Below are 26,164 nucleotides of genomic sequence, written 5' to 3' on the forward strand. Positions count from 1 at the left end.
CACCCCAGTCTGAATTTATTACTGGTCTGGATCTTGTAGTAAAAGCACAGATGATATAAAAAGATTGATACATTTCAAATATGCTTTCAAGAAAACATATTGCATTTCTGCGATAGTGTTTCTTGTCAGTTCTGACCTAATGCTGCTCATTGACGATAGTGATTTAATCTTGTATATGGTAATGATATTCAGTCGACTCCTGATTTTAATAATTGATTCTCCCAGGATATCCTATACTTATGATAACCACCTTTTGTCTACATGTAGTCATCGTTTCCCTTTACTAGTGGTCTGTAGGCTGTCTTGCACAGTAAACCTCCATCCAGCTGGGGGCGCTGCTCACCCTCACTAGAACCATTGCGTTTTCTAAAATGATTTCACTACAACACGGAAGTAGGATTGGAGACGAGTTTGTTGGTTTTTGCATTCCTTTTGTGGAGTAAAGAACGACATATTGACTGAACTAAATAGGCGACCCAGATCTAAGTCGACTGAAAATGTCTAAACTACAGTTGTTGAGTGTGTTTTTAAATGATCGTTTAACGGCGGCTGATGTGGAGATTTTCGGGGCAGTTGAGAAAACGGTAATGGAGTACCAGGAGGAGAATGATCGGCTACGGAGACTGCTGCGGATCACACCGGAGATAAAACTATGTAGAAGAGGTTCGTAATCGTATTAAATTATACCTATAGCTAGCTATAGTTCTACTCAATTCTACTTGTAAGAGATCACCATTTCAACAATTTTAAGAATTATTATTTTTTAATTTGTTTTAATTTTACAGTTGTCTTTGTCACGAAAGGATGATTGAAATAGCCTACAGCTATCTGCACTCGGTTACGTCTAAGAAGGGCGGCTAAGAGACAATTTATGCTTGACTCGAAAATGTGGTCGTAGGCGTTGTATGGATGGTGTGACGCAATTCGCGAACCCTCCAGAGGCACACACAGGCCAGATTTGTTTTATTGTTCACATTGTTCACCTCTGTTGTCTAGTTTACCTCTATCTTTTTTTAATGCAGGAGTTTGTTTTAAACTCACTCAATATCGTTAGTCTGAATGCTAGTGGTTTGAGAGATCTTACAAAAAAGTAAAGCTGTATTGGTATAATGTAAACGCAGTAACGCAGATTTTGCCCTTCAGGAAACTCATTCGTGTGAAAGTGACTTGAAATGTTGGAAGTGACAATGTGAAGACATTGCCTTTTTCAGTCATGGTTCAAACCATTCTGCTGGTGTTTTGACGCTTATCAACAAGTTTAAAGGCGACATTCTAGAATACACATCTGCTGTCATAGTAACTGTTCAACTTGACAATGTGTATGGACCCATGCTCCAAATAAGACCCCTTTTGCCCAACTTCCTAGAAAATGAGAGGGTTTACAAATACTGAGAGGCTTTTCTAATTCTCTCAGGGTATTTTAATGAAACACCCGATGGACTCTGCTGATCGTTTTCCTCTGAGAATGAGTCAAAGCTCTCAAAATAGCAATATCGCCACAACATTATGCAATGATCTCTCTGTTATTGATGCCTGGCGTTATTTCAACCCGGATGCAAAGGGTTATACCTGGACCAACAAATATGTCACGAAAATCTAGAATAGATTTCCTAATTTCCCCCGTTTTGTTACAGATGTAGATCATCAGTTGGCTCCCTTTTCTGATCCTCATTTGATTTCCCTGAATTTTAAAGCTACTAAAAAAATGTCAATGTATTCAAGGATATTGGAAATTTAAGCAACACACTTAAACATCCTATTTTCACTGGAAACATCAAATCGTTAGCCAAAGATTTTGTTTTTTGCAAGAGAAGACTTGGGTCCAGGAAGTAGAATTCTTCAAATTTAAAGTCAAGAGTTGTAGCCATTAAACGTGCCAAAGAGCTGAAGCACCTGAAGAATCTTAGAGAAAAAGAGTTGATGAGCAAGCTTGACAGTTTTCTACAGAAAGATAATCTATCTCAAGAAGAAGAGTCTGTATCTAAATCTTTACAACTAGAATTAGAACAGTTTTACACAGATCTGTCAAAGATCAAGAGCAAAATGGATTGAAGAGGGGGAAAGAAACACCAGTTAATTTCTTTGCACTTGAAAAGAGAAACTACAAAATAAAATCTATAACGGCACTCAAAATGAATGATGTTTTATGCAAAGATCCCATTACAATATCAACATTTGTCAATTCCTTTTATTAAAACCTTTACAACTCACAATTTCAGGAAGATGCTTGTGAAAGCTACATTTGCCACATTCAGAATGATGTCCCTGTAATTGAGGATGATTTCCACTCAGTTTGCGATTGATTCACCTCTGTCAATTGAAGAAATTAGAGAGGCTCTGAATTCAATGAAGAATGGGAAATCTCCTGCCACTGATGGCCTGTCAGTTGAATTCTATAGACAGTTTTGGAGGTTACTAGAACACACTATTTTTAATGTTTCAAGATTGCATTGAAAAAGGTGAAATGGTCTCCACTATGAAACAGGGCCTTATTTCACTAAAGCCCGAATAAAGACCCTTCTCTTATTGACAATTGGAGACCAATTACTTTACTAAATATTGATTACAAATTGATTGCTCTGGTTTATGCCAAAAGATGAATGAAAGGAATAGATACCATTATAAATGAGACTCAAACAGGATTTATGAAGGGCCGTCACATAAGCTCTAACATTCGTTTAGTCTTGGACCTTCTAGATTATTCAGATGCAATTGACTCAGATGCGGTTGTCTTATTTTTGGACTTCTGTAAATCCTTTGACACAATGGAATATGAATTTCTCTTTAGGTCACTTAAACTTTTTGGTTTCGTTTGACATTTTATCAGTCATTCGCATGTTTTACAAAGATATAAATAGTTCTGTGTTACTAAAACTTAATACATCCAAAAGATTCAATATAGACAGAAGTGTATGACAGGGATGCCAAATTTGCCCTTTTTATTCATTTTGGTTGTGGAACTTCTACCTCTAGATATTCTGAATAATGCAAATTTGTATGGCTTAACCATTTTTAACAAAGAAATCTAAATTCCCCAATTGGCTGATGATACTACTCTTTTGTTAAGAGACAAAGACCAGGTCGCCCATGCCCTTAATGCTATAACTGCATTTTCTATTGGATCAGGATTAAAACTGAACGTTTCTAAATGTGAAATATTATGTTTATATGACTCTGATGATAAAGAAATTAAAAACATTCCTCTAAAGTACTGTGTTAAATATTTAGGAATACATGTGTCAAAAATACATTTAGTCAGACAACATATGAATTTCTCTCCTAAAATGTATAAGACTGAGAATATATTTAATAATTGTCTACAAAGGTATCTTTCTATACTTTGGAGAGTACTTCTGTCCAAGGCAGAGGGACTGTTTCGCTTTGTGTACCCCTTCATTATCTTTATTTGTAAATCCCTCTACCTGTAAAGAGATCGACAAGACGTTTCTTGACGTGTAAAAAATAGGTCAAACAAACTTTAAGAAGTCAGTCCTCTCGAATTAAAGACCTGAAGGAGGTCTGGAAGTGTTGGATGTTGTTGACATAAATTACACTTTCAAGATCAATTGGTTGAAAAAATGTTTGGTCAATACAGAATCAATTTGGTATTTAATGCCAAACAATGTGTTTTAATAAGTTGGGAGGTCAATTTTTACTGAAATGTAATTATCTTCCTGAAAGATTACCTGCTAAATTGGCTAGGTTTCACCAATAAGCTTTAATGTCCTGGAAAATATGTTTCCTGCACAGATTTTCCCCACATAAAGCACTTTTGTGGAATAATTCAGACATTACTGTAAGGAATAAGTCATTGTTCTACTCCAGCTGGCATGAGAGGAATATTGACTTTGTTCTTGATGTTTTCGACAACAGGGGTAATATTCTAGCATTGAAAGAGTTTCCAATACCTTTCAGAGAGTTTATTTCTGTGATCAAAGCCGTTCCCAGTGGTCTAACTACACTAATGAAAACTCATCTTAGCTTTGGTGATGATCACAGAGTTTACCCAGATCTCAGTTTGGAAGGCGTGGGCTTACTTAAGAAATCTTGTTGTAACAAATACATAAAACACATTTTAACATTCACGGAACCAACTTATGCCTGGAGGAGGGGAAATTGTTTTTGGAACATGCTTATTCCTGACATAGTCTGGGAAAAAAAGCTTGGTTGATGCCTTACAAATATTGTATACCAAACAAATTGAAGGAAGTGCACTTTAAGATTCTACATAAGATATATCCATGTAATTCTATGTTGTCCAAATTTGCTGATCTTGATCATATCTGTGGAGGTGAAAATCTGTGATAGATTTTAAATAAAAATACTTATTTACCTTTTTGAACACTACCCATGTTTTTGACATGAAGGATATAATATGAACTATTGCAATGATAACAAGACCATTGAAATTATTGTGCTTTTTTAAATTTATTCTTGTTGCCGAATACTTTATACACAAACAAAAAATTCCAGAATTCTATACCAAAATTACAAATATTTTTGATTTGAATTGAATTATCTTGTAAAGACATTATCCTTAGTAAATAACAACAAGAATAACATATTCCTGGATCATTTAAAAAAAATTCTGAGTGAATACAATTGGATTAGAATTGTCATATTTAAAAAAAGAAAATATAATATTTTTTATGTTATTTATATATATTATATATATATATTTTTGTTGTTGTATTATTTTGTATTTTTTTGTTTATACCTGTATTATTATTATTATTATTTGACATGTTTGATGTAGGGATGTAAGTTGTTGATAATTTTGTATAATGAATAAAAAATAAAATAATATAAAAGGCGAAATTGAGCTCTGTACACCATCGCACCTCTCAAATGTTGTGACAATGTGGATGGCGCCATATAGCTCCGCATTGACATGATTGGTTGACGGTAGGTGAGGGCGGGAGGTCTTGTAATAAACACAAACTCGCTTCCTTGACAACTTCCTTCACAACAGCTCTGCGTTGTTCCGGGAAGCGCAAGAGGTATAAATGCCCTGACATCTGCAGAGGCCGTATCACCGGCCAATGCAGACGTCAGATTGACAAATGCGGCGCCTGTCAGCCTAGATCATTACTTTAGATGTGCAACGGTCGATATGCAATAATTTTAATCTGTACTTGCATACGACGTAGTTTGGGTCCATTTAAAGCGTGGTACATTTTCAACCAACCTTTACTTGCCGATACTTCCTTAATTCTCATCTGGAAGGTAAAGATTTGTATTTATTTAACCTTTAATTTTGACGGAGTCAATGCTGAGACCACGGTCTCTTTTCCAGATGAGCCCTCTATAGCATCACAATACATCATTTTCATTAGTAATTTAGCAAACTCTCTTATCCAGAGGGATTCACAGTTAGTGCATTTATCTTAAGATAGCTAGGTGGGACAACCACATCTCACAGGCATAGTAAGTACACATTTTTCCTCAAAATAGTTATGGGGGGGGGGGGGGGTAGTCAGACTGTAGCCTTGTCTCAGCCAGGTCAGTAGGGGGGGTAATCACGACTGTAGCCTTGTCTCAGCCAGGTCAGCAGGGGGGGTAATCAGACTGTAGCCTTGTCTCAGCCAGGTCAGCAGGGGGGGTAATCAGACTGTAGCCTTGTCTCAGCCAGGTCAGCAGGGGGGGTAATCAGACTGTAGCCTTGTCTCAGCTAGGTCAGCAGGGGGGGGGGGGGTAATCAGACTGTAGGCTTGTCTCAGCCAGGTCAGCAGGGGGGGGGGGGTAATCAGACTGTAGCCTTGTCTCAGCTAGGTCAGCAGGGGGGGTAATCAGACTGTAGGCTTGTCTCAGCCAGGTCAGCAGGAGGGGTAATCAGACTGTAGCCTTGTCTCAGCCAGGTCAGCAGGGGGGGGGGGTAATCAGACTGTAACCTTGTCTCAGCAGGGGGGGTAATCAGACTGTAGCTTTGTCTCAGCCAGGTCAGCAGGGGGGGGGGGGTAATCAGACTGTAGCCTTGTCTCAGCCAGGTCAGCGGGGGGGGGGGGGGGTAATCATACTGTAGCCTTGTCTCAGCCAGGTCAGCAGCGGGGGGGGGGGGTAATCAGACTGTAGCTTTGTCTCAGCCAGGTCAGCAGGGGGGGGTAATCAGACTGTAGCCTTGTCTCAGCCAGGTCAGCAGGGGGGATAATCAGACTGTAGCCTTGTCTCAGCCAGGTCAGCGGGGGGGGGGGGGGGTAATCATACTGTAGCTTTGTCTCAGCCAGGTCAGCAGGGGGGGGGGGGTGTAATCAGACTGTAGCTTTGTCTCAGCAAGGTCAGCAGGGGGGGGGGTAATCAGACTGTAGCTTTGTCTCAGCCAGGTCAGCAAGGGGGGGTAATCAGACTGTAGCTTTGTCTCAGCCAGGTCAGCGGGGGGGGGGGGGTGGTAATCATACTGTAGCTTTGTCTCAGCCAGGTCAGCAGGGGGGGGGGGTAATCAGACTGTAGCTTTGTCTCAGCCAGGTCAGCAGGGGGAGGGGGGTAATCAGACTGTAGCCTTGTCTCAGCCAGGTCAGCAGGGGGGATAATCAGACTGTAGCTTTGTCTCAGCCACGTCAGCAGCGGGGGGGGGGGGTAATCAGACTGTAGCTTTGTCTCAGCCAGGTCAGCAGGGGGGGGGGGGTAATCAGACTGTAGCCTTGTCTCAGCCAGGTCAGCAGGGGGGATAATCAGACTGTAGCTTTGTCTCAGCCAGGTCAGCGGGGGGGGGGGTAATCATACTGTAGCTTTGTCTCAGCCAGGTCAGCAGGGGGGGGGGGGTGTAATCAGACTGTAGCTTTGTCTCAGCAAGGTCAGCAGGGGGGGGGGTAATCAGACTGTAGCTTTGTCTCAGCCAGGTCAGCAAGGGGGGGAATCAGACTGTAGCTTTGTCTCAGCCAGGTCAGCGGGGGGGGGGGGGTGGTAATCATACTGTAGCTTTGTCTCAGCCAGGTCAGCAGGGGGGGGGGGGTAATCAGACTGTAGCTTTGTCTCAGCCAGGTCAGCAGGGGGGAGGGGGGTAATCAGACTGTAGCCTTGTCTCAGCCAGGTCAGCAGGGGGGATAATCAGACTGTAGCTTTGTTTCAGCCAGGTCAGCAGGGGGGGGGGTAATCAGACTGTAGCCTTGTCTCAGCCAGATCAGCAGGGGGGATAATCAGACTGTAGCTTTGTCTCAGCCAGGTCAGCAGGGGGGGGGGGGTAATCAGACTGTAGCCTTGTCTCAGCCAGGTCAGCAGGGGGGGGTAATCAGACTGTAGGCTTGTCTCAGCCAGGTCAGCAGGGGGGGTAGTCAGACTGTAGCCTTGTCTCAGCCAGGTCAGCAGGGGGGGGGGGGGGTAATCAGACTGTAGCCTTGTCTCAGCCAGGTCGGGGGGGTAATCAGACTGTAGCCTTGTCTCAGCCAGGTCAGCGGGGGGGGGGGGGGGGGGGTAATCAGACTGTAGCCTTGTCTCAGCCAGGTCAGCGGGGGGGGGATAATCAGACTGTAACCTTGTCTCAGCTAGGTCAGCAGGGGGGGTAATCAGACTGTAGCCTTGTCTCAGCAGGGGGGGGGGTAATCAGACTGTAGCCTTGTCTCAGCCAGGTCAGCGGGGGGGGGGGGGGGGGTAATCAGACTGTAGCCTTGTCTCAGCTAGGTCAGCAGGGGGGGTAATCAGACTGTAGCCTTGTCTCAGCCAGGTCAGCAGGGGGGGGGGGGGTAATCAGACTGTAGCCTTGTCTCAGCTAGGTCAGCAGGGGGGGTAATCAGACTGTAGCCTTGTCTCAGCTAGGTCAGCAGGGGGGGGGGGGTAATCAGACTGTAGCCTTGTCTCAGCTAGGTCAGCAGGGGGGGTAATCAGACTGTAGCCTTGTCTCAGCCAGGTCAGCAGGGGGGGGGTAATCAGACTGTAGCCTTGTCTCAGCCAGGTCAGCAGGGGGGGGGGGGTAATCAGACTGTAGCCTTGTCTCAGCTAGGTCAGCAGGGGGGGTAATCAGACTGTAGCCTTGTCTCAGCCAGGTCAGCAGGGGGGGGGGGGGTAATCAGACTGTAGCTTTGTCTCAGCCTGGTCAGCGGGGGTGGTAATCAGACTGTAGTTTTGTCTCAGCCAGGTCAGCGGGGGGGGGGGGGTTAATCAGACTGTAGCCTTGTCTCAGCCAGGTCAGCAGGTGGGATAATCAGACTGTAGGCTTGTCTCAGCCAGGTCAGCAGGGGGGGGGGGGGTGTAATCAGACTGTAGCCTTGTCTCAGCCAGGTCGGGGGGGTAATCAGACTGTAGCCTTGTCTCTGCCAGGTCAGCGGGGGGGGTTATCAGACTGTAGCCTTGTCTCAGCCAGGTCGGGGGGGTAATCAGACTGTAGCTTTGTCTCAGCCAGGTCAGCAGGGGGGGGGGGGAATCAGACTGTATCTTTGTCTCAGCCAGGTCAGCAGGGGGGGGGAATCAGACTGTAGCTTTGTCTCAGCCAGGTCAGCAGGGGGGGGGGGTAATCAGACTGTAGCTTTGTCTCAGCCAGGTCAGCAGGGGGGGGGGTAATCAGACTGTATCTTTGTCTCAGCCAGGTCAGCAGGGGGGGGGAATCAGACTGTAGCTTTGTCTCAGCCAGGTCAGCAGGGGGGGGGGTAATCAGACTGTATCTTTGTCTCAGCCAGGTCAGCAGGGGGGGTAATCAGACTGTATCTTTGTCTCAGCCAGGTCAGCAGGGGGGGGAGGGATTTCAGACTGTAGCTTTGTCTCAGCCAGGTCAGCGGGGGGGGGGTGGTAATCATACTGTAGCTTTGTCTCAGCCAGGTCAGCAGGGGGGGGGGGGGGGTGAATCAGACTGTAGCCTTGTCTCAGCCAGGTCAGCGGGGGGGGTAATCAGACTGTAGCCTTGTCTCAGCCAGGTCAGCGGGGGGGTAATCAGACTGTAGCCTTGTCTCAGCCAGGTCAGCAGGGGGGGTAATCAGACTGTAGCCTTGTCTCAGCAGGGGGGGTAGTCAGACTGTAGCCTTGTCTCAGCCAGGTCAGCAGGGGGGGTAATCAGACTGTAGCCTTGTCTCAGCAGGGGGGGTAGTCAGACTGTAGCCTTGTCTCAGCCAGGTCAGCGGGGGGGGGGGGGGGTAATCAGACTGTAGCCTTGTCTCAGCGGGGGGGGGGGGGGGGGTAATCAGACTGTAACCTTGTCTCAGCCAGGTCAGCAGGGGGGGTAATCAGACTGTAGCCTTGTCTCAGCCAGGCAGCGGGGGGGGTTATCAGACTGTAGCCTTGTCTCAGCCAGGTCAGGGGGGGGGGGTAATCAGGCTGTAGCCTTGTCTCAGCCAGGTCAGCAGGGGGGGTAATCAGGCTGTAGCCTTGTCTCAGCCAGGTCAGCAGGGGGGGGGGGGGGATCAGACTGTAACCTTGTCTCAGCCAGGTCAACAGGGGGGGGGGGGGGTATTCAGACTGTAGCCTTGTCTCAGCCAGGTCAACAGGGGGGGGGGGTAATCAGACTGTAGCCTTGTCTCAGCCAGGTCAGCAGGGGGGGGGGGGGGGTAATCAGACTGTAGCCTTGTCTCTGCCAGGTCAGCAGGGGGGGGGGGGGGGTTATCAGACTGTAACCTTGTCTCAGCAGGGGGGGTAATCAGACTGTAGCTTTGTCTCAGCCAGGTCAGCAGGGGGGGGGGGGGTAATCAGACTGTAGCCTTGTCTCAGCCAGGTCAGCGGGGGGGGGGGGGTAATCATACTGTAGCTTTGTCTCAGCCACGTCAGCAGCGGGGGGGGGGGGTAATCAGACTGTAGCTTTGTCTCAGCCAGGTCAGCAGGGGGGGGGGGGGGTAATCAGACTGTAGCCTTGTCTCTGCCAGGTCAGCAGGGGGGGGGGGGGGTTATCAGACTGTAACCTTGTCTCAGCAGGGGGGGTAATCAGACTGTAGCTTTGTCTCAGCCAGGTCAGCAGGGGGGAGGGGGGTAATCAGACTGTAGCCTTGTCTCAGCCAGGTCAGCAGGGGGGATAATCAGACTGTAGCTTTGTCTCAGCCAGGTCAGCAGGGGGGGGGGGTAATCAGACTGTAGCCTTGTCTCAGCCAGATCAGCAGGGGGGATAATCAGACTGTAGCTTTGTCTCAGCCAGGTCAGCAGGGGGGGGGGGTAATCAGACTGTAGCCTTGTCTCAGCCAGGTCAGCAGGGGGGGGTAATCAGACTGTAGGCTTGTCTCAGCCAGGTCAGCAGGGGGGGTAGTCAGACTGTAGCCTTGTCTCAGCCAGGTCAGCAGGGGGGGGGGGGTAATCAGACTGTAGCCTTGTCTCAGCCAGGTCGGGGGGGTAATCAGACTGTAGCCTTGTCTCAGCCAGGTCAGCGGGGGGGGGGGGGGTAATCAGACTGTAGCCTTGTCTCAGCCAGGTCAGCGGGGGGGGGGGATAATCAGACTGTAACCTTGTCTCAGCTAGGTCAGCAGGGGGGGTAATCAGACTGTAGCCTTGTCTCAGCAGGGGGGGGGTAATCAGACTGTAGCCTTGTCTCAGCCAGGTCAGCGGGGGGGGGGGGGGGGGGTAATCAGACTGTAGCCTTGTCTCAGCTAGGTCAGCAGGGGGGGTAATCAGACTGTAGCCTTGTCTCAGCCAGGTCAGCAGGGGGGGGGGGGGGTAATCAGACTGTAGCCTTGTCTCAGCTAGGTCAGCAGGGGGGGGTAATCAGACTGTAGCCTTGTCTCAGCTAGGTCAGCAGGGGGGGGGGGGTAATCAGACTGTAGCCTTGTCTCAGCTAGGTCAGCAGGGGGGGTAATCAGACTGTAGCCTTGTCTCAGCCAGGTCAGCAGGGGGGGGGTAATCAGACTGTAGCCTTGTCTCAGCCAGGTCAGCAGGGGGGGGGGGGTAATCAGACTGTAGCCTTGTCTCAGCTAGGTCAGCAGGGGGGGTAATCAGACTGTAGCCTTGTCTCAGCCAGGTCAGCAGGGGGGGGGGGGGTAATCAGACTGTAGCTTTGTCTCAGCCTGGTCAGCGGGGGGTGGTAATCAGACTGTAGTTTTGTCTCAGCCAGGTCAGCGGGGGGGGGGGGGGGTTAATCAGACTGTAGCCTTGTCTCAGCCAGGTCAGCAGGTGGGATAATCAGACTGTAGGCTTGTCTCAGCCAGGTCAGCAGGGGGGGGGGGGGGTGTAATCAGACTGTAGCCTTGTCTCAGCCAGGTCGGGGGGGTAATCAGGCTGTAGCCTTGTCTCTGCCAGGTCAGCGGGGGGGGTTATCAGACTGTAGCCTTGTCTCAGCCAGGTCGGGGGGGTAATCAGACTGTAGCTTTGTCTCAGCCAGGTCAGCAGGGGGGGGGGTAATCAGACTGTATCTTTGTCTCAGCCAGGTCAGCAGGGGGGGGGGAATCAGACTGTAGCTTTGTCTCAGCCAGGTCATCAGGGGGGGGGTAATCAGACTGTATCTTTGTCTCAGCCAGGTCAGCAGGGGGGGTAATCAGACTGTATCTTTGTCTCAGCCAGGTCAGCAGGGGGGGGGAGGGATTTCAGACTGTAGCTTTGTCTCAGCCAGGTCAGCGGGGGGGGGGGGGGGGGGGTGGTAATCATACTGTAGCTTTGTCTCAGCCAGGTCAGCAGGGGGGGGGGGGGTGAATCAGACTGTAGCCTTGTCTCAGCCAGGTCAGCGGGGGGGGGTAATCAGACTGTAGCCTTGTCTCAGCCAGGTCAGCAGGGGGGGTAATCAGGCTGTAGCCTTGTCTCAGCAGGTCAGCAGGGGGTAATCAGACTGTAGCCTTGTCTCAGCCAGGTCAGCGGGGGGGTAATCAGGCTGTAGTCTTGTCTCAGCAGGGGGGGTAATCAGACTAGCCTTGTCTCAGCCAGGTCAGCAGGGGGGGGGGGGGGTGTTCGGACTGTAGCCTTGTCTCAGCCAGGTCAGCAGGGGGGTAATCAGACTGTAGCCTTGTCTCAGCCAGGTTAGCGGGGGAGGGGGGTAATCATACTGTAGCTTTGTCTCAGCCAGGTCAGCAGGGAGGGTGGGGGGTAATCAGACTGTAGCCTTGTCTCAGCCAGGTCAGCAGGGGGGGTAATCAGACTGTAGGCTTGTCTCAGCCAGGTCAGCAGGGGGGGGGGGGGGGTAATCAGACTGTAGCCTTGTCTCAGCCAGGTCAGCGGGGGGGGGGGGGGGTAATCAGACTGTAACCTTGTCTCAGCAGGGGGGGGGGTAATCAGACTGTAGCCTTGTCTCAGCTAGGTCAGCAGGGGGGGTAATCAGACTGTAGCCTTGTCTCAGCCAGGTCAGCAGGGGGGGGGGGGTAATCATACTGTAGCTTTGTCTCAGCCAGGTCAGCAGGGGGGGGGTGGTAATCAGACTGTAGTTTTGTCTCAGCCAGGTCAGCGGGGGGAGGGGGGGTAATCAGACTGTAGCCTTGTCTCAGCCAGGTTAGCGGGGGGGGGGGGTAGTGGGACTGTAGCCTTGTCTCAGCCAGGTCAGCAGGGGGGGTAATCAGACTGTAGCCTTGTCTCAGCCAGGTTAGCGGGGGGGGGGGGGTAGTGGGACTGTAGCCTTGTCTCAGCCAGGTCAGCAGGGGGGGTAATCAGACTGTAGCCATGTCTCAGCCAGGTCGGGGGGGTAATCAGACTGTAGCCTTGTCTCAGCCAGGTTAGCGGGGGGGGGGGGGGGGGGTAGTGGGACTGTAGCCTTGTCTCAGCCAGGTCGGGGGGGTAATCAGACTGTAGCCTTGTCTCAGCCAGGTCAGCGGGGGGGGTTATCAGACTGTAGCCTTGTCTCAGCCAGGTCGGGGGGGTAATCAGACTGTAGCCTTGTCTCAGCCAGGTCAGCGGGGGGGGGGGGTAATCAGACTGTAGCCTTGTCTCAGCCAGGTCAGCGGGGGGGGGGGGGGTGTAATCAGACTGTAGCTTTGTCTCAGCCAGGTCAGCAGGGGGGGGGGGTAATCAGACTGTATCTTTGTCTCAGCCAGGTCAGCAGGGGGGGGGGATCAGACTGTAGCTTTGTCTCAGCCAGGTCAGCAGGGGGGGGGGTAATCAGACTGTATCTTTGTCTCAGCCAGGTCAGCAGGGGGGGGGATTTCAGACTGTAGCTTTGTCTCAGCCAGGTCAGCGGGGGGGGGGGTGAATCAGACTGTAGCTTTGTCTCAGCCAGGTCAGCAGGGGGGGGGGGTAATCAGACTGTATCTTTGTCTCAGCCAGGTCAGCAGGGGGGGGGGATTTCAGACTGTAGCTTTGTCTCAGCCAGGTCAGCGGGGGGGGGGGTGAATCAGACTGTAGCCTTGTCTCAGCCAGGTCAGCGGGGGGGTAATCAGACTGTAGCCTTGTCTCAGCCAGGTCAGCGGGGGGGGTAATCAGACTGTAGCTTTGTCTCAGCCAGGTCAGCGGGGGGGGGGGGGGGGGTTCGGACTGTAGCCTTGTCTCAGCCAGGTCAGCAGGGGGGGGGGGTAATCAGACTGTAGCCTTGTCTCAGCCAGGTCAGCAGGGGGGGGGGGTAATCAGACTGTAGCCTTGTCTCAGCCAGGTCAGCAGGGGGGGGAGTAATCATACTGTAGCTTTGTCTCAGCCAGGTCAGCAGGGGGGGGGGGGTAATCATACTGTAGCCTTGTCTCAGCCAGGTCAGCGGGGGGGGTAATCAGACTGTAGCCTAGTCTGAGACAGGTCAGCGGGAGGGGGGGGGATAATCAGACTGTAGCCTTGTCTCAGCCAGGTTAGCGGGGGGGGGGGTAATCAGACTGTAGCCTTGTCTCAGCCAGGTTAGCGGGGGGGGGGGGGGATAATCAGACTGTAGCCTTGTCTCAGCCAGGTTAGCGGGGGGGGGGATAATCAGACTGTAGCCTTGTCTCAGCCAGGTTAGCGGGGGGGGGGGGGGGATAATCAGACTGTAGCCTTGTCTCAGCTAGGTCAGCGGGGGGGGGGGGGGTAATCAGACTAGCCTTGTCTCAGCCAGGTCAGCAGGGGGGGTAATCAGACTGTAGGCTTGTCTCAGCCAGGTCAGCGGGGGGGGGGGGTAGTGGGACTGTAGCCTTGTCTCAGCCAGGTCAGCGGGGGGGGGGTAGTCAGACCGTAGTCTTGTCTCAGCTAGGTCAGCAGTTGCGTAACATAATAGTATCATGAGGCATAGAGATTAAATGTACCACTTTTAACAGATTGACCAATAGCGTTTATATAAATAGTGAAAAGAACAGGTCCTTCAGAACACCTTGATGTACTTCAGGAAAATTCTGACTTTACCCCATCAATCACGATGGCCTGAGTTCTGTCACTGATATAATCATGAAACCATGAACAGGCGTCAGACCTCAGGCTTATCGAGGACAACTTTATTCAATTAAATAGCATGATAAACAGTATCAAAATCTTTAGACAGGTCCACAAACAAAGCAGCACATGTCATTTTAGTGTCTAAAGTATTGAGAATCTCATTAACAACTAACGTGGTGGCTATAATAGTGCTATGTCCAGGACTGAACCCTGATTGGATGTCCAGGACCGAACCCTGATTGGATGCCCCAGGACTAAACCCTGAGTGGATGCCCCAGGACTAAACCCTGAGTGGATGCCCCAGGACTAAACCCTGAGTGGATGCCCCAGGACTAAACCCTGAGTGGATGCCCCAGGACTAAACCCTGAGTGGATGCCCCAGGACTAAACCCTGAGTGGATGCCCCAGGACTAAACCCTGAGTGGATGCCCCAGGACTAAACCCTGAGTGGATGCCCCAGGACTAAACCCTGATTGGATTCCCCAGGACTAAACCCTGATTGGTTTACACTCATAATACATTTATCAGATAAAAAAAAGAGCAAAGTTATACATCTACACAAAGTTATACATATACAAAGTTATAGACCAGGAAGTCTTGACCAGGAAGTCTTGAAATGGGGCGATAATGGTTAAGATCTCTAAAGTTACACATATACACAAAGTTATACACATAAAGTTATATATATACAAAGTTATACATAAGATTCTAGAATCTTATCTAGACCAGGAAGTCTTGAAATGGGGCGATAATGGTTAAGATCTCTACTATCCCGTCCTTGTGGAGCGGCAGAACAACAGCTGAGTACCAGACTTATGGAATATTTCCTGATATTGTTAAATACAAAAAAAAGTGGGTTATTGAGCCAACAATAATGGGTGCTGCACACTTGACCAATTTGGATCCCGGTTTGTTTGACTGCTGTGGAGTTCTTGTCTATTGCTAGCAAAGCATCCCACAACTTATTTTTCTGTAAATAGTCAAAGCAATTATTTTTAGGCTATCATTTCTCTGATCATTCAGCAGGTTTCCCATGTCAGCATCCAGCCCAATATCATTGTGAATAGGTTTAGAAGTTCTTTCAAAGAGAGAGACAGCCCGCTGGAATAAAATGGTGACTCAATACATCAACGATGACATTTTTCCCCCCGTGATGAGACCAGTGTCTGAATTCATATGTTGTGGCAGAGAGGACAAAGTAGAACCCTTCAGGGATCATTTATCAAAGGGAGAAAATCATATTTGTGGTGAAATGCCCCTTACAGTGGATTTGTGTCTGAAGGCTCACGGTGTCAGAATCTACAATGAACCGTTGTTTACTTCAGCCTTGAGTTAGCATAATTAGCTAGCAGTGTCTAAATCCGTGAATGGAAACGGTTGGACCGGTGCAGGAAATACTGCATTGCAAGTTGAAACTTCCTCAAAAACACTTCAAACTAAGTTTGATATTTGGTGGCGGTAGCAGGGATGTTTTTACATACATACTGCTGAAATAAATCACTGTAATATGGTTACTTAGAACTGGAACTAATTCCTGATGTAGCCACAGAGCATTAGGTGCCTCATTTATGAACCCCATAACATGCTAATGCCAATTTTTCACAAATAACTTAGCATTTTTAAAAACATTAACTTGACTTGAGAATGTGCTTATCCTCGCAGACCTTCCACCATGAATAGACACTGTTTTCTAGTGGCGTCTGTATTTGGAATACAAGAAAGCAAAAGCCTTGTGACTCTTATTCATATATATATTTTTTTAACTGTTAGCTAAATATAATTACAAGATGGAATAATTTGCTGTTAGTGAGAACAGCTAAAACCAATTTATTTATCTTTGCATTCTAAAATAATTAGAAAGGCATCTACAGTGCATTCAGAAAGTATTCAGACCCCTTGATTTTTTTTCTCCTAATTTTGTTACGTTATGGCGTTATTCTAAAACTGTTTAAATTGTTTTTTTCCCCCGTCATCAATCTACACACAATACCCCATAATTACATCACAATACCCCATAATTACATCACAATACCCCATAATTACATCACAATACCCCATAATTACATCACAATACCCCATAATGACATCACAATACACCATAATGACAAAGCAAAAACAGGACCTCAGACTGGGGAGAGAATGCCAAGAGTGTGCAAAGCTGTCATCAAGGCAAAGGGTGGCTAATTTGAAGAATCTCAAATATATTTGGATTTATTTTAACACTTGTTTCTGGTTACTACATGATTCCATGTGTGTTATTTCATAGTTTTGATGTCTTTACGATTATTCTACAATGTAGAAAATAGTAAAAAAATGAAGAAAAACCGTTGAATGGCGTCCAAATTACTTTTGACTGATACTGTATGTAAATAAGGTATTTCTGTTTTTTTTGTTTTAATACATTTGCACAAATTTAAAAAGACCTGTTTTCGCTTTGTCATTATGAGTTATTATGTGTAGATTGCTGAGGATTTACTTTTTAAAATTTTATATATTGTAGAATAAGGCTGTAACGTTTACTTCCTGAAAGCACTGTAGATCAGAGATCTAAAATGTAAGTGTTCTATTTAATTCTGTAGTATATAAATAACCTCTGCTCCTCCTCTCCTTCCCTCCAGACTCCCTGCAGCTCTCTGTCTCTGAAGAGGAGGTTCCCCCTGAGCAGCAGCACTGTGAGCAGGAGTGGAGCCCCAGTCTGGGACAGGAGGACCCAGAGACCACACAGATTAAAGAGGAACAGGAGGAAGTCAGGACCAGTCAGGAGGAAGATCAGCTTCAAGGGCTCGTTGATACCAAAGACTCCATATTCACTCCTTCCTGTGTGAAAAGTGAATGTGATCAGGAGGACCCGTGTCAAGAAGCCGTACGAGCTGAATACCCAACTCTCAGTCCACTGAAAACATCTAAACTACAGTTGTTCTGTGTGTTTTTAAATGAATGTTTAACGGCATCTGCTGCTGTGGAGATTTTTGGTGCGGTTGAGGAAACTGTAGCAGAGTACCAGGAGGAGAATGATCTGCTACGGAGACTGCTGCGGATCACACCGGAGATAAAACTATGTAGAATAGGTTCGTATGTAGATCTACTGATAGTCAGCAATAATTCTAGTAAATTAATAAACTGTTTAGGCTTTCAGACAATTTTAAGTAGTAACTTTTTTATAAATAATTTTACTGTGATGGGATAAAAGTAGCACTGACGTACCAATGCTTGGACAGCATCGTCACACATTGTTCCATTGACGAATGTTGAATAAAATTATATTTTAATGTACTCTATTTCTAGAAAGTTCTTCCTTATGTTGCCCTTCTGACTCCAGTGCTTCATGGGAGTTATTCAACGTCCATTTTGATTAGCTGAGGATGATGATTTGGTCAAGTGTTAAACGTTTTATCTAGAAACAATTGATCCTTGATTGCGATAAGGTTATTGGAAACCTCGAACACAACAAATTCATAATTTTCCTAAATATCTTTACAAATATAAAAGATACACTTTTTTTTTTTTTTTTTAAACACAAACCAATATTTTGTTTAGCCGTTATACAAAAAGTCTACGTGACTTTTGTACACGTTGGCAGCGGTGTGTTCCATAGTAGGAACCCGAGTGAATGAGAGTAAATACCTAGCTAACTTCACTCAGACATGTTTAAAGGCTGTGTTTTAAAGGCTGTGTTTAAAAGGCTGTGTTTTAAAAACTGTTTTTTATTTAATTATGTGGTGTTATGATGATATTCATTGAGATCTATAATTCACATTTGTGATTCAAGTGTTCTATTTAATTCTGTAGTATATAAATAACCTCTGCTCCTCCTCTCCTTCCCTTCAGACTCCCTGCAGCTCTCTGACTCTGAAGAGGAGGTTCCCCCTGAGCAGCAGCACTGTGAGCAGGAGTGGAGCCCCAGTCTGAGGCAGAAGGACCCAGAGACCATACAGATTAAAGAGGAACAGGAGGAAGTCAGGACCAGTCAGGAGGAAGAGCAGCTTCAAGGGCGCTTTGATACCAAAGACTCCATATCCACTCCTTCCTGTTTGAAAAGTTCAATCCCACCATTGGATCCGAACACGTCAATGGGGAAACAGTGTTGCCATGACTGTGGTGAAACTTTTGCTCTGAAAGCTGATCTGCAGAAGCATGTGACTCTCACCAAGAAGAGACCCAGTGAATGTGTCTTCTGCAAAAAACGCTACAACTCCACCTGTAAACTAAAGGCCCATGTCCGACTCTGTCACGGTGTGAAACCTTTCACCTGCCCTGTTTGTGGCAAGACCTTCAAACTAAAGAAATATCTGTCCAGACACATCAGGATGCACACAGGAGAGAAATCATTTATCTGCGGTGACTGTGGGAAGAGCTTCTACCGCAAGGAGAACCTAACTATGCATTTACGGATTCACACAGGGGAGAAACTCTTCATCTGTGGTGACTGCGGGAAGAGCTTCAGTATCAAGAATAACCTAAACATGCATAAACTGATTCACACAGGAGAGAAACCATTTAGTTGTGGTTACTGTGGGAAGAGCTTCAGTCAGAAGGGGGACCTAGGGAGGCATATATTGATTCACACAGGAGAGAAACCGTTTAGCTGTGACGACTGTGATAAAAGTTTCAGACACAAGGGGTCCCTAACCAAACATATATGGACTCACACAGGAGATAAATCATTTAGCTGTGGTGACTGTGGGAAAAACTTTTATCGTAAGGAACACTTAACCGTGCATCTGCTGACTCACACAGGAGAGAAACCATTTATTTGTGGTGACTGTGGGAAGAGCTTCAATCAGAAGGGGTCCCTTAAGGCACATATACTGATTCACACAGGAGAGAAACTCTTTATCTGTGGTGACTGTGGGAAAAGCTTCAGTCTGAAGAAGCACTTAACTGTGCACATACTGACTCATACAGGAGAGAAAGCATTTAGCTGTGGTGACTGTGGGAAAAGCTTCGCTCAGAAGGCCCACCTAAATAATCATATACGTACTCACACAGGAGAGAAACCATTTAGCTGCTCTGACTGCGGGAAAAGCTTTAGTCAAAAGGGTGTCCTAGGGAGACACATACTGACTCACACAGGAGAGAAATCATTTAGCTGTAGTGACTGTGGGAAAAGCTTCAGTCTGAAGGACCACCTAAATAAGCATATACTGACTCACACAGGAGAGAAACCATTTAGCTGTTGTTACTGCGGGAAAAGCTTCAGTCAGAAGGGGGTCCTTGGGAGACACATACGGACTCACACAGGAGAGAAACCTTTTAGCTGTTGTTACTGTGGGAAAAGTTTCGGTCAGAAGGTGGTCCTAGGGAGACACATACAGACTCACACAGGAGAGAAACAATTTAGCTGTGGCGACTGTGGGAAAATATTTAGTGTCAAGAGGAACCTAATCAAACACAAACTGATTCACAGAGGAGAGAAACAACATGGCTGCTCAGTCTGTGATAAAATATTCACTCAGAAGACTAATCTGTTGAGGCATGTCAAAAACAACCACAAAGAAAGTAAATGAGGACACAGAGAGGGGACTAAGAGAGTATTGAGATACACCTGTGGACCAACTCTAGCTGGTCCTCCTGATCCTGCTCAGTCCAATGTCACAGTAATGATATAATGGGGCTGTTGTCTGAACCTAACAGGTAATGATGCTGCTCTTTGTGTATGAAATGGACAATCTGCAGTTCAGACAACCACCACTTGTTAGGTAAACAACTGAGGGATGGTGTTGGAGAGTTGTAAAACACTAAAATGCATAGATTTGATAAATGGATGCAAGATGTCAAACTATTGAGCTAATGTATCTAATTTGCCTGTAGCTAATTGTTCATTTTGAAAGGGGCAAACAGAAGTGTATACGACAATGTATGATTTGGCAAGTTAGTCATTTAGCTAGCCAAAATATTCTGAAATAACGTGTTAGAAAGATAAGCATGAAAGGGTTATGGTCTGATTGTCTCAACAACCCAAAAAACATATATCTAAGTGTAGGGTACTAAGTGAATTAGAAAATCAATTGTTATTTCTGGTTGCTTATCAAAGTTAGCTGGCTAACTCCTCAAACCAGCTACCTAGTATACCCCTCTAGTTGCTTATCAAAGTTAGCTGGCTAACTCCTCAAACCAGCTACCTAGTATACCCCTCTAGTTGCTTATCAAAGTTAGCTGGCTAACTCCTCAAACCAGCTACGTAGTATACCCCTCTAGTTGTTTATCAAAGTTAGCTAGCTAACTCCTCAAACCAGCTACGTAGTATACCCCTCTGGTTGCTTATCAAAGTTAGCTGGCTAACTCCTCAAACCAGCTACGTAGTATACCCCTCTGGTTGCTTATCAAAGTTAGCTGGCTAACTCCTCAAACCAGCTACGTAGTATACCCCTCTGGTTGCTTATCAAAGTTAGCTGGCTAACTCCTCAAACCTGCTACGTAGTATACCCCTCTGGTTGCTTATCAAAGTTAGCTGGCTAACTCCTCAAACCAGCTACGTAGTATACCCCTCTGGTTGCTTATCAAAGTTAGCTGGCTAACTCCTCAAACCTGCTACGTAGTATACCCCTCTAGTTGCTTATCAAAGTTAGCTAGCTAACTCCTCAAACCAGCTACGTAGTATACCCCTCTAGTTGCTTATCAAAGTTAGCTGGCTAACTCCTCAAACTAGCTACGTAGTATACCCCTCTGGTTGCTTATCAAAGTTAGCTGGCTAACTCCTCAAACCAGCTACGTAGTATACCCCTCTAGTTGCTTATCAAAGTTAGCTGGCTAACTCCTCAAACCAGCTACGTAGTATACCCCTCTAGTTGCTTATCAAAGTTAGCTGGCTAACTCCTCAAACCAGCTACGTAGTATACCCCTCTGGTTGCTTACCAAAGTTAGCTGGCTAACTCATTGATCCTGCTTTGTAGTGTACCCCTCTGCAGTTAAAACAACATCAAAGTGGGCACCCGCCACTGTTTTGCTAAACAGCTGAGGGATAGGGTTGGAGAAATGTAAACACTCAAATTCAGACAGATTTATGATAGTTAATCTTATTTATTACATTAAATATTGCACAATTTACCATATCAGTGCAGACAAGCGTCAGAGCCAGTGTAGTAGGATTCTATCTAGTCTTTAGTTCAGTGCGGATGTTGCCTGTAATGCATGGCTTCTGGTTTGGCGTATGTACCTACGGTTTGTGTGGACGATGTTGTCGATGCACTTATTAATGAAGCCGGTGACTGATGTGGTATCGGATGAATCCCTGAAGCTTGGCTGCAACCCTTCTAAGCCTATGCTGCCCTTCAGTCACTAGACTTTTTGCGCTGACGGAAACATAGATTATCCCAGATACAACTCCAGCTGCTCTCTGCATCTGACTGCGTGTTCTCTCATAGTCTGAGAGTCTCTGGGTCGTCACGGTGGTGGCACAGGGCTACTCATTTCTCTTAAATGGAGATGTTCTATTTTATCCCTCACTCACCTGTCCATCTCCTTATTCTGTCCCATATTTCCTCCCGTCTGGCTCGGTTCTCCCCTCCTGCTCCGTGGCTGAGTGACTCATTGCGAGCTTACAGAACAGAGCTACGGGCAGCTGAGTGAAAATGTGGAATACTTCCGGAGGACCTTCACTCCCTCCCCTCTACCTTGTCTTCCTTTTGTATTCACTGCTAAAGCTACTTTCTATCACTCTAAATGTCAAGCTTCTGCCTCTAAACCCAGAAACTATTTTCCTTCCTTAATCCTCTACCCCCTCCCTCCTCCTGTTGACCAGTTTATCAAGAAGGTTGATGACATCCTCTCATCATTCACTCAGCCTATTGAGTCCACTGGTCCCACTCACACATGCAGTGGTTCCTCAATTAAACGTATTGAGTTTATGCCGCGACCGTTTGTAGTAGATGGTGGCATTCTGTCATTGCACCACACTATCAGAAGGGGGAGTTAGAACGCTGATTTATCCGTAGTCTAAACTGTGACAGAAATGTATTATATTTTCCTGAATTAATGGATGTGTTTTCAGTCTGAGAGTCTCTCTTCTCTGGCACTAGTCCTGCATCAGGCCACAACAAAACACAAAATCTGGCAGTGGTCCTGGAGTTGAGAGAGAACTTAGATAAATACAAAGGCCCAAACACACTTGACATGTGGACCGACGATTTTCGAAAAATAGGCAAGGTGGGCTTTCAGTTTCTCTATTTTATATTTTTAGACAATTCAAAACATACACATACAAACATCAACTACATCACACCTCCATCTCCAGACCCACCTGCTCACACCTCCGTCTCCAGACCCACCTGCTCACACCTCCGTCTCCAGACCCACCTGCTCACACCTCCGTCTCCAGACCCACCTGCTCACACCTCCGTCTCCAGACCCACCTGCTCACACCTCCGTCTCCAGACCCACCTGCTCACACCCCCATCTCCAGACCCACCTGCTCACACCCCCATCTCCAGACCCACCTGCTCACACCCCCATCTCCAGACCCACCTGCTCACACCTCCATCTCCAGACCCACCTGCTCACACCTCCATCTCCAGACCCACCTGCTCACACCTCCGTCTCCAGACCCACCTGCTCACACCTCCATCTCCAGACCCACCTGCTCACACCCCCATCTCCAGACCCACCTGCTCACACCTCCATCTCCAGACCCATCTACTCACACCCCCATCTCCAGACCAACTACATCACTCTCCGCCACATGTCCTCAAACTGCACCATTTTGTTTATCTCCCGTCGCTTTCAAACACTTTCAACATTTGGATAATTAAACATTTAAAGGCTGACATTTTGTTGATTTTAATACTTCCGATGGCTACATTTCAAACTCCACCCATAGCATGGATTATGATAACCTAATGGATCATGATAACCTAATGACAAATAAAGTGAGTTTCTGAAACACGGAGTCCTTCTTTGTTGATGTAAAGAAGACACTGAATGAAGAGAGTCCAGCGAGGATTTGTCAACATAAAGCTGAGTGACTCGTTAATGGCTTTGGATCTAAATAAGTACCAACATTCTTTCTGATCGATAAATAAATGTTTTGACCAAAGTTAATCTGCTCATGTTGTGTGTGTTTGGTTATTTGTGACATTGTGGTTACAATGAACACCATTTCTAACTCAATATCACAGACCAGATTTTCCCTCACAAAAAAAATGCATGAAAAGATTGTGCATAAAAATAAAAACAAATAAAATTCAATCATATATTTGTACCTCTGTAGATGCTGTGTTTTATTTACATGATGACGATGATGCAATAATGATGATGATGGACAGCTGGAGGAATTTCAAAAACACTTTTTTTCACAAGTGTAGCTGGTTGTGAATTCTTCATACCTCAATTCATTTACAAAATGGTCGTTTAATAGCCCGGCTACTGTAGGTGTGAAAATCCCCCCAACTTGCAATGTATTCGATTCTCTAAAGTACTCTAAAGTTTTTACATTTCTAACTCAAAACCTCACGCAAAATGTCGGATAAAGCATATACTGTAAAGTATTTGTTCATCCACATCTTTATGCTTTCGTTAACAAAATAACGATCAAAAATACTTTCAAAATGCAGATGCTTATTTCAATTACGGTCAAAATCTCAGCTACATTTTAGTTGCACTCCCCCCCCAGCTACACGACCACGGGTAAACTTTGCTGAGATGATCAATGTATTTGTTGCAGTGTTGTATTGTCAGTTTCTCTAGCCTAAAAGTATTGATATACTTTATATTAGATATACTGTAGGTCTACCGTAGGCGACATGAGTCTCACTAGTGTTGAGTAATGTGCTGTTAAAAGTGTTGTAGGTCTTTTATTTATTTTTATTTAACATTTATTTAACTACACAAAGATCTACTTACTCTGCTGGCTTCTTGACCCAGTTTATGCCCTCATTTGCAATGCAAACCCGGGCGGCAGTGTGTTTTGGGTCATTGTCTGCACTTGGAGAAGGAAAAAAGACATTTAGCCCCACAGCCAACATTAAGTACAATACTATAAATATACATGTAAATAGGCCTAAACATAACCAAATATTGCTATAATCCTACCTTGAAAGAAATGATGTGCTCCCAGAAACACCTCTGTGACAAAGGGTCCAGCATATCTCATTGATGATTTCATCCCTCAATGAAATCTCGAGCCATGATACCTGAAAAAGGAGGCAACGGTGAATTGTGGAACACATAGCAGTCCGTGAGGTGTAGGCTACAATATTTTATGTACCTTTTGCTTTGTAAATAGCTAAACTTACCATCAAAAAATCAAATATGGGCCTGGTGCCTGGCGAGACATTGCCCCCCACACATGGAGTTTGAAGGAATGCTTGGGACTCGGCTTGCTTGATCTTCTTCCTATTTTTCTGTAGCGTATTTGAGCAAGTTGCTCGACGGCCACGGCTGATTCGTTTGTGACGTCACTGAATGTCTCGTCGGCTTTGATCCATGCCTGGGCCTGCAGGACGCAAAGTCCTTTGTCAGACGAATCATTGGGTCGAAAACTACAGAACAGTACAAAACAAGAGAAGACACATGTTGTGATAGCAATAAAAACTGTACCATAGAGGCTCAGAATAAGTTAGAGGAAAAACAAAAAGAAATGGAGGAACTTATTCAAGAAAGATCCAGAGTAATATATTATAAAAATAAAGCCAACTGGATGGAAAATGCAATCAATCTTCAACATAGAAATGCTACCAAAGAAAATGTATTGAAACTTTTTACAAATGATGGAGTCACTCATGATTCACCAAACTATATTTTTAAAGAGGAAGTAACGTACATTAAGAATATGTTTTAGTTTCAGTCTCCTCCATCTCCACTAACCGAAGCTAATTGTATGGATTTTTTTCCTATTAATAATGTAAAATTAACATCTGTAGGGAAAGACTCAGGTGAAGGCCAAATTACAGAGGAGGAACTGCTTGATGCACTTAAAGCCTTTAAGGCTGGGAAAACTCCAGGGCTGGATGGCATACCAGTTGAGGTATACCAAACTTTTTTTGATATAATCAGAGGACCATTATTAGCTTGTTTTAACCACTCCTATATAAACGGTAGATTATTGGACACGCAACAAGAAGGTCTGATTTCATTATTACTGAAACAGGATCCAAGTGGTATATATAAAGATCCAGTCCATTTAAACAATTGGAGGCCTCTTACACTTGAGTGTTGTGATGCAAAAATTCTAGCTAAATGCATAGCACTCAGAATTAAAAAGGTTTTGTCAGAAATAATGTCAGATATAATTCATCCTAATCAGACAGGTTTTTTACCTGCCTGGACGATACATTGGAGATAATATTAGACAAGTTCTGGAAACAATAGAACACTATGAAATATCGGGGAAACCAGGCCTGGTTTTCATAGCTGACTTTCAAAAAGGCTTTTGATAAAGTACGACTGAAGTTAATATATAAACGCCTGGAACATTTCAATTTTGGAGGATCTCTTATGAAATGGGTTAAAGTTATGTATAGTAACCCGAGGTGTAAAATAGTAAATAATGGCTACATCTCAGAAAGTTTTAAACTATCTAGAGTAGTAAAACAAGGTTGTCCACTATCGGCATATCTATTTATTATTGCCATCGAAATGTTAGCTGTTAAAATTAGATCCAACAATAATATTAAGGGATTAGAAATATGTGGCTTAAAAACAAAGGTGTCATTGTACGCTGATGATTCATGTTTTCTTTTAAAACCACAATGTGAATCCCTCCACAGCCTCATAGAGGAGCTAGATACTGTTTCTAACCTCTCTGGGTTAAAACCAAATTATGATAATTGTACTATATTACATTTTGGATCACAAAAAAAATATACTTTTACATTACTGTGTAGTTTACCAATAAAATGGTCTGACGGGGATGTGGACATACTCGGTATACAAATCCCAAAATAAATGATCTCACTCCAATAAATGTTTATAGAAAGTTAGCAAAAATAGATCTTGCGACGATGGAAAGGAAAATACCTGTCTATTTGTGGAAAAATCACCCTGATTAACTCTTTAGTCATATCACACACAAAAAATATCACACAAA

The 26,164-nt window shown here is 45.7% G+C and overlaps 1 protein-coding gene across 1 annotated transcript; it reads left to right on the plus strand.

Moving 5' to 3' along the window:
• On the plus strand, positions 1 to 23,182 carry LOC139561220 (oocyte zinc finger protein XlCOF6-like). The gene is made up of 3 exons (XM_071378182.1): positions 1 to 663; positions 16,761 to 17,210; positions 17,971 to 23,182. The coding sequence occupies exons 1-3, from the start codon at positions 498 to 500 to the stop codon at positions 19,647 to 19,649; spliced, it is 2,295 nt and encodes a 764-aa protein (XP_071234283.1). The 5' UTR covers positions 1 to 497; the 3' UTR covers positions 19,650 to 23,182.
• The last annotated feature ends 2,982 nt before the right edge of the window (positions 23,183 to 26,164 follow it).

The sequence above is a fragment of the Salvelinus alpinus genome, chromosome 31 (genome assembly GCF_045679555.1).
Source record: "Salvelinus alpinus chromosome 31, SLU_Salpinus.1, whole genome shotgun sequence".
Lineage (NCBI taxonomy): Eukaryota > Metazoa > Chordata > Actinopteri > Salmoniformes > Salmonidae > Salvelinus > Salvelinus alpinus.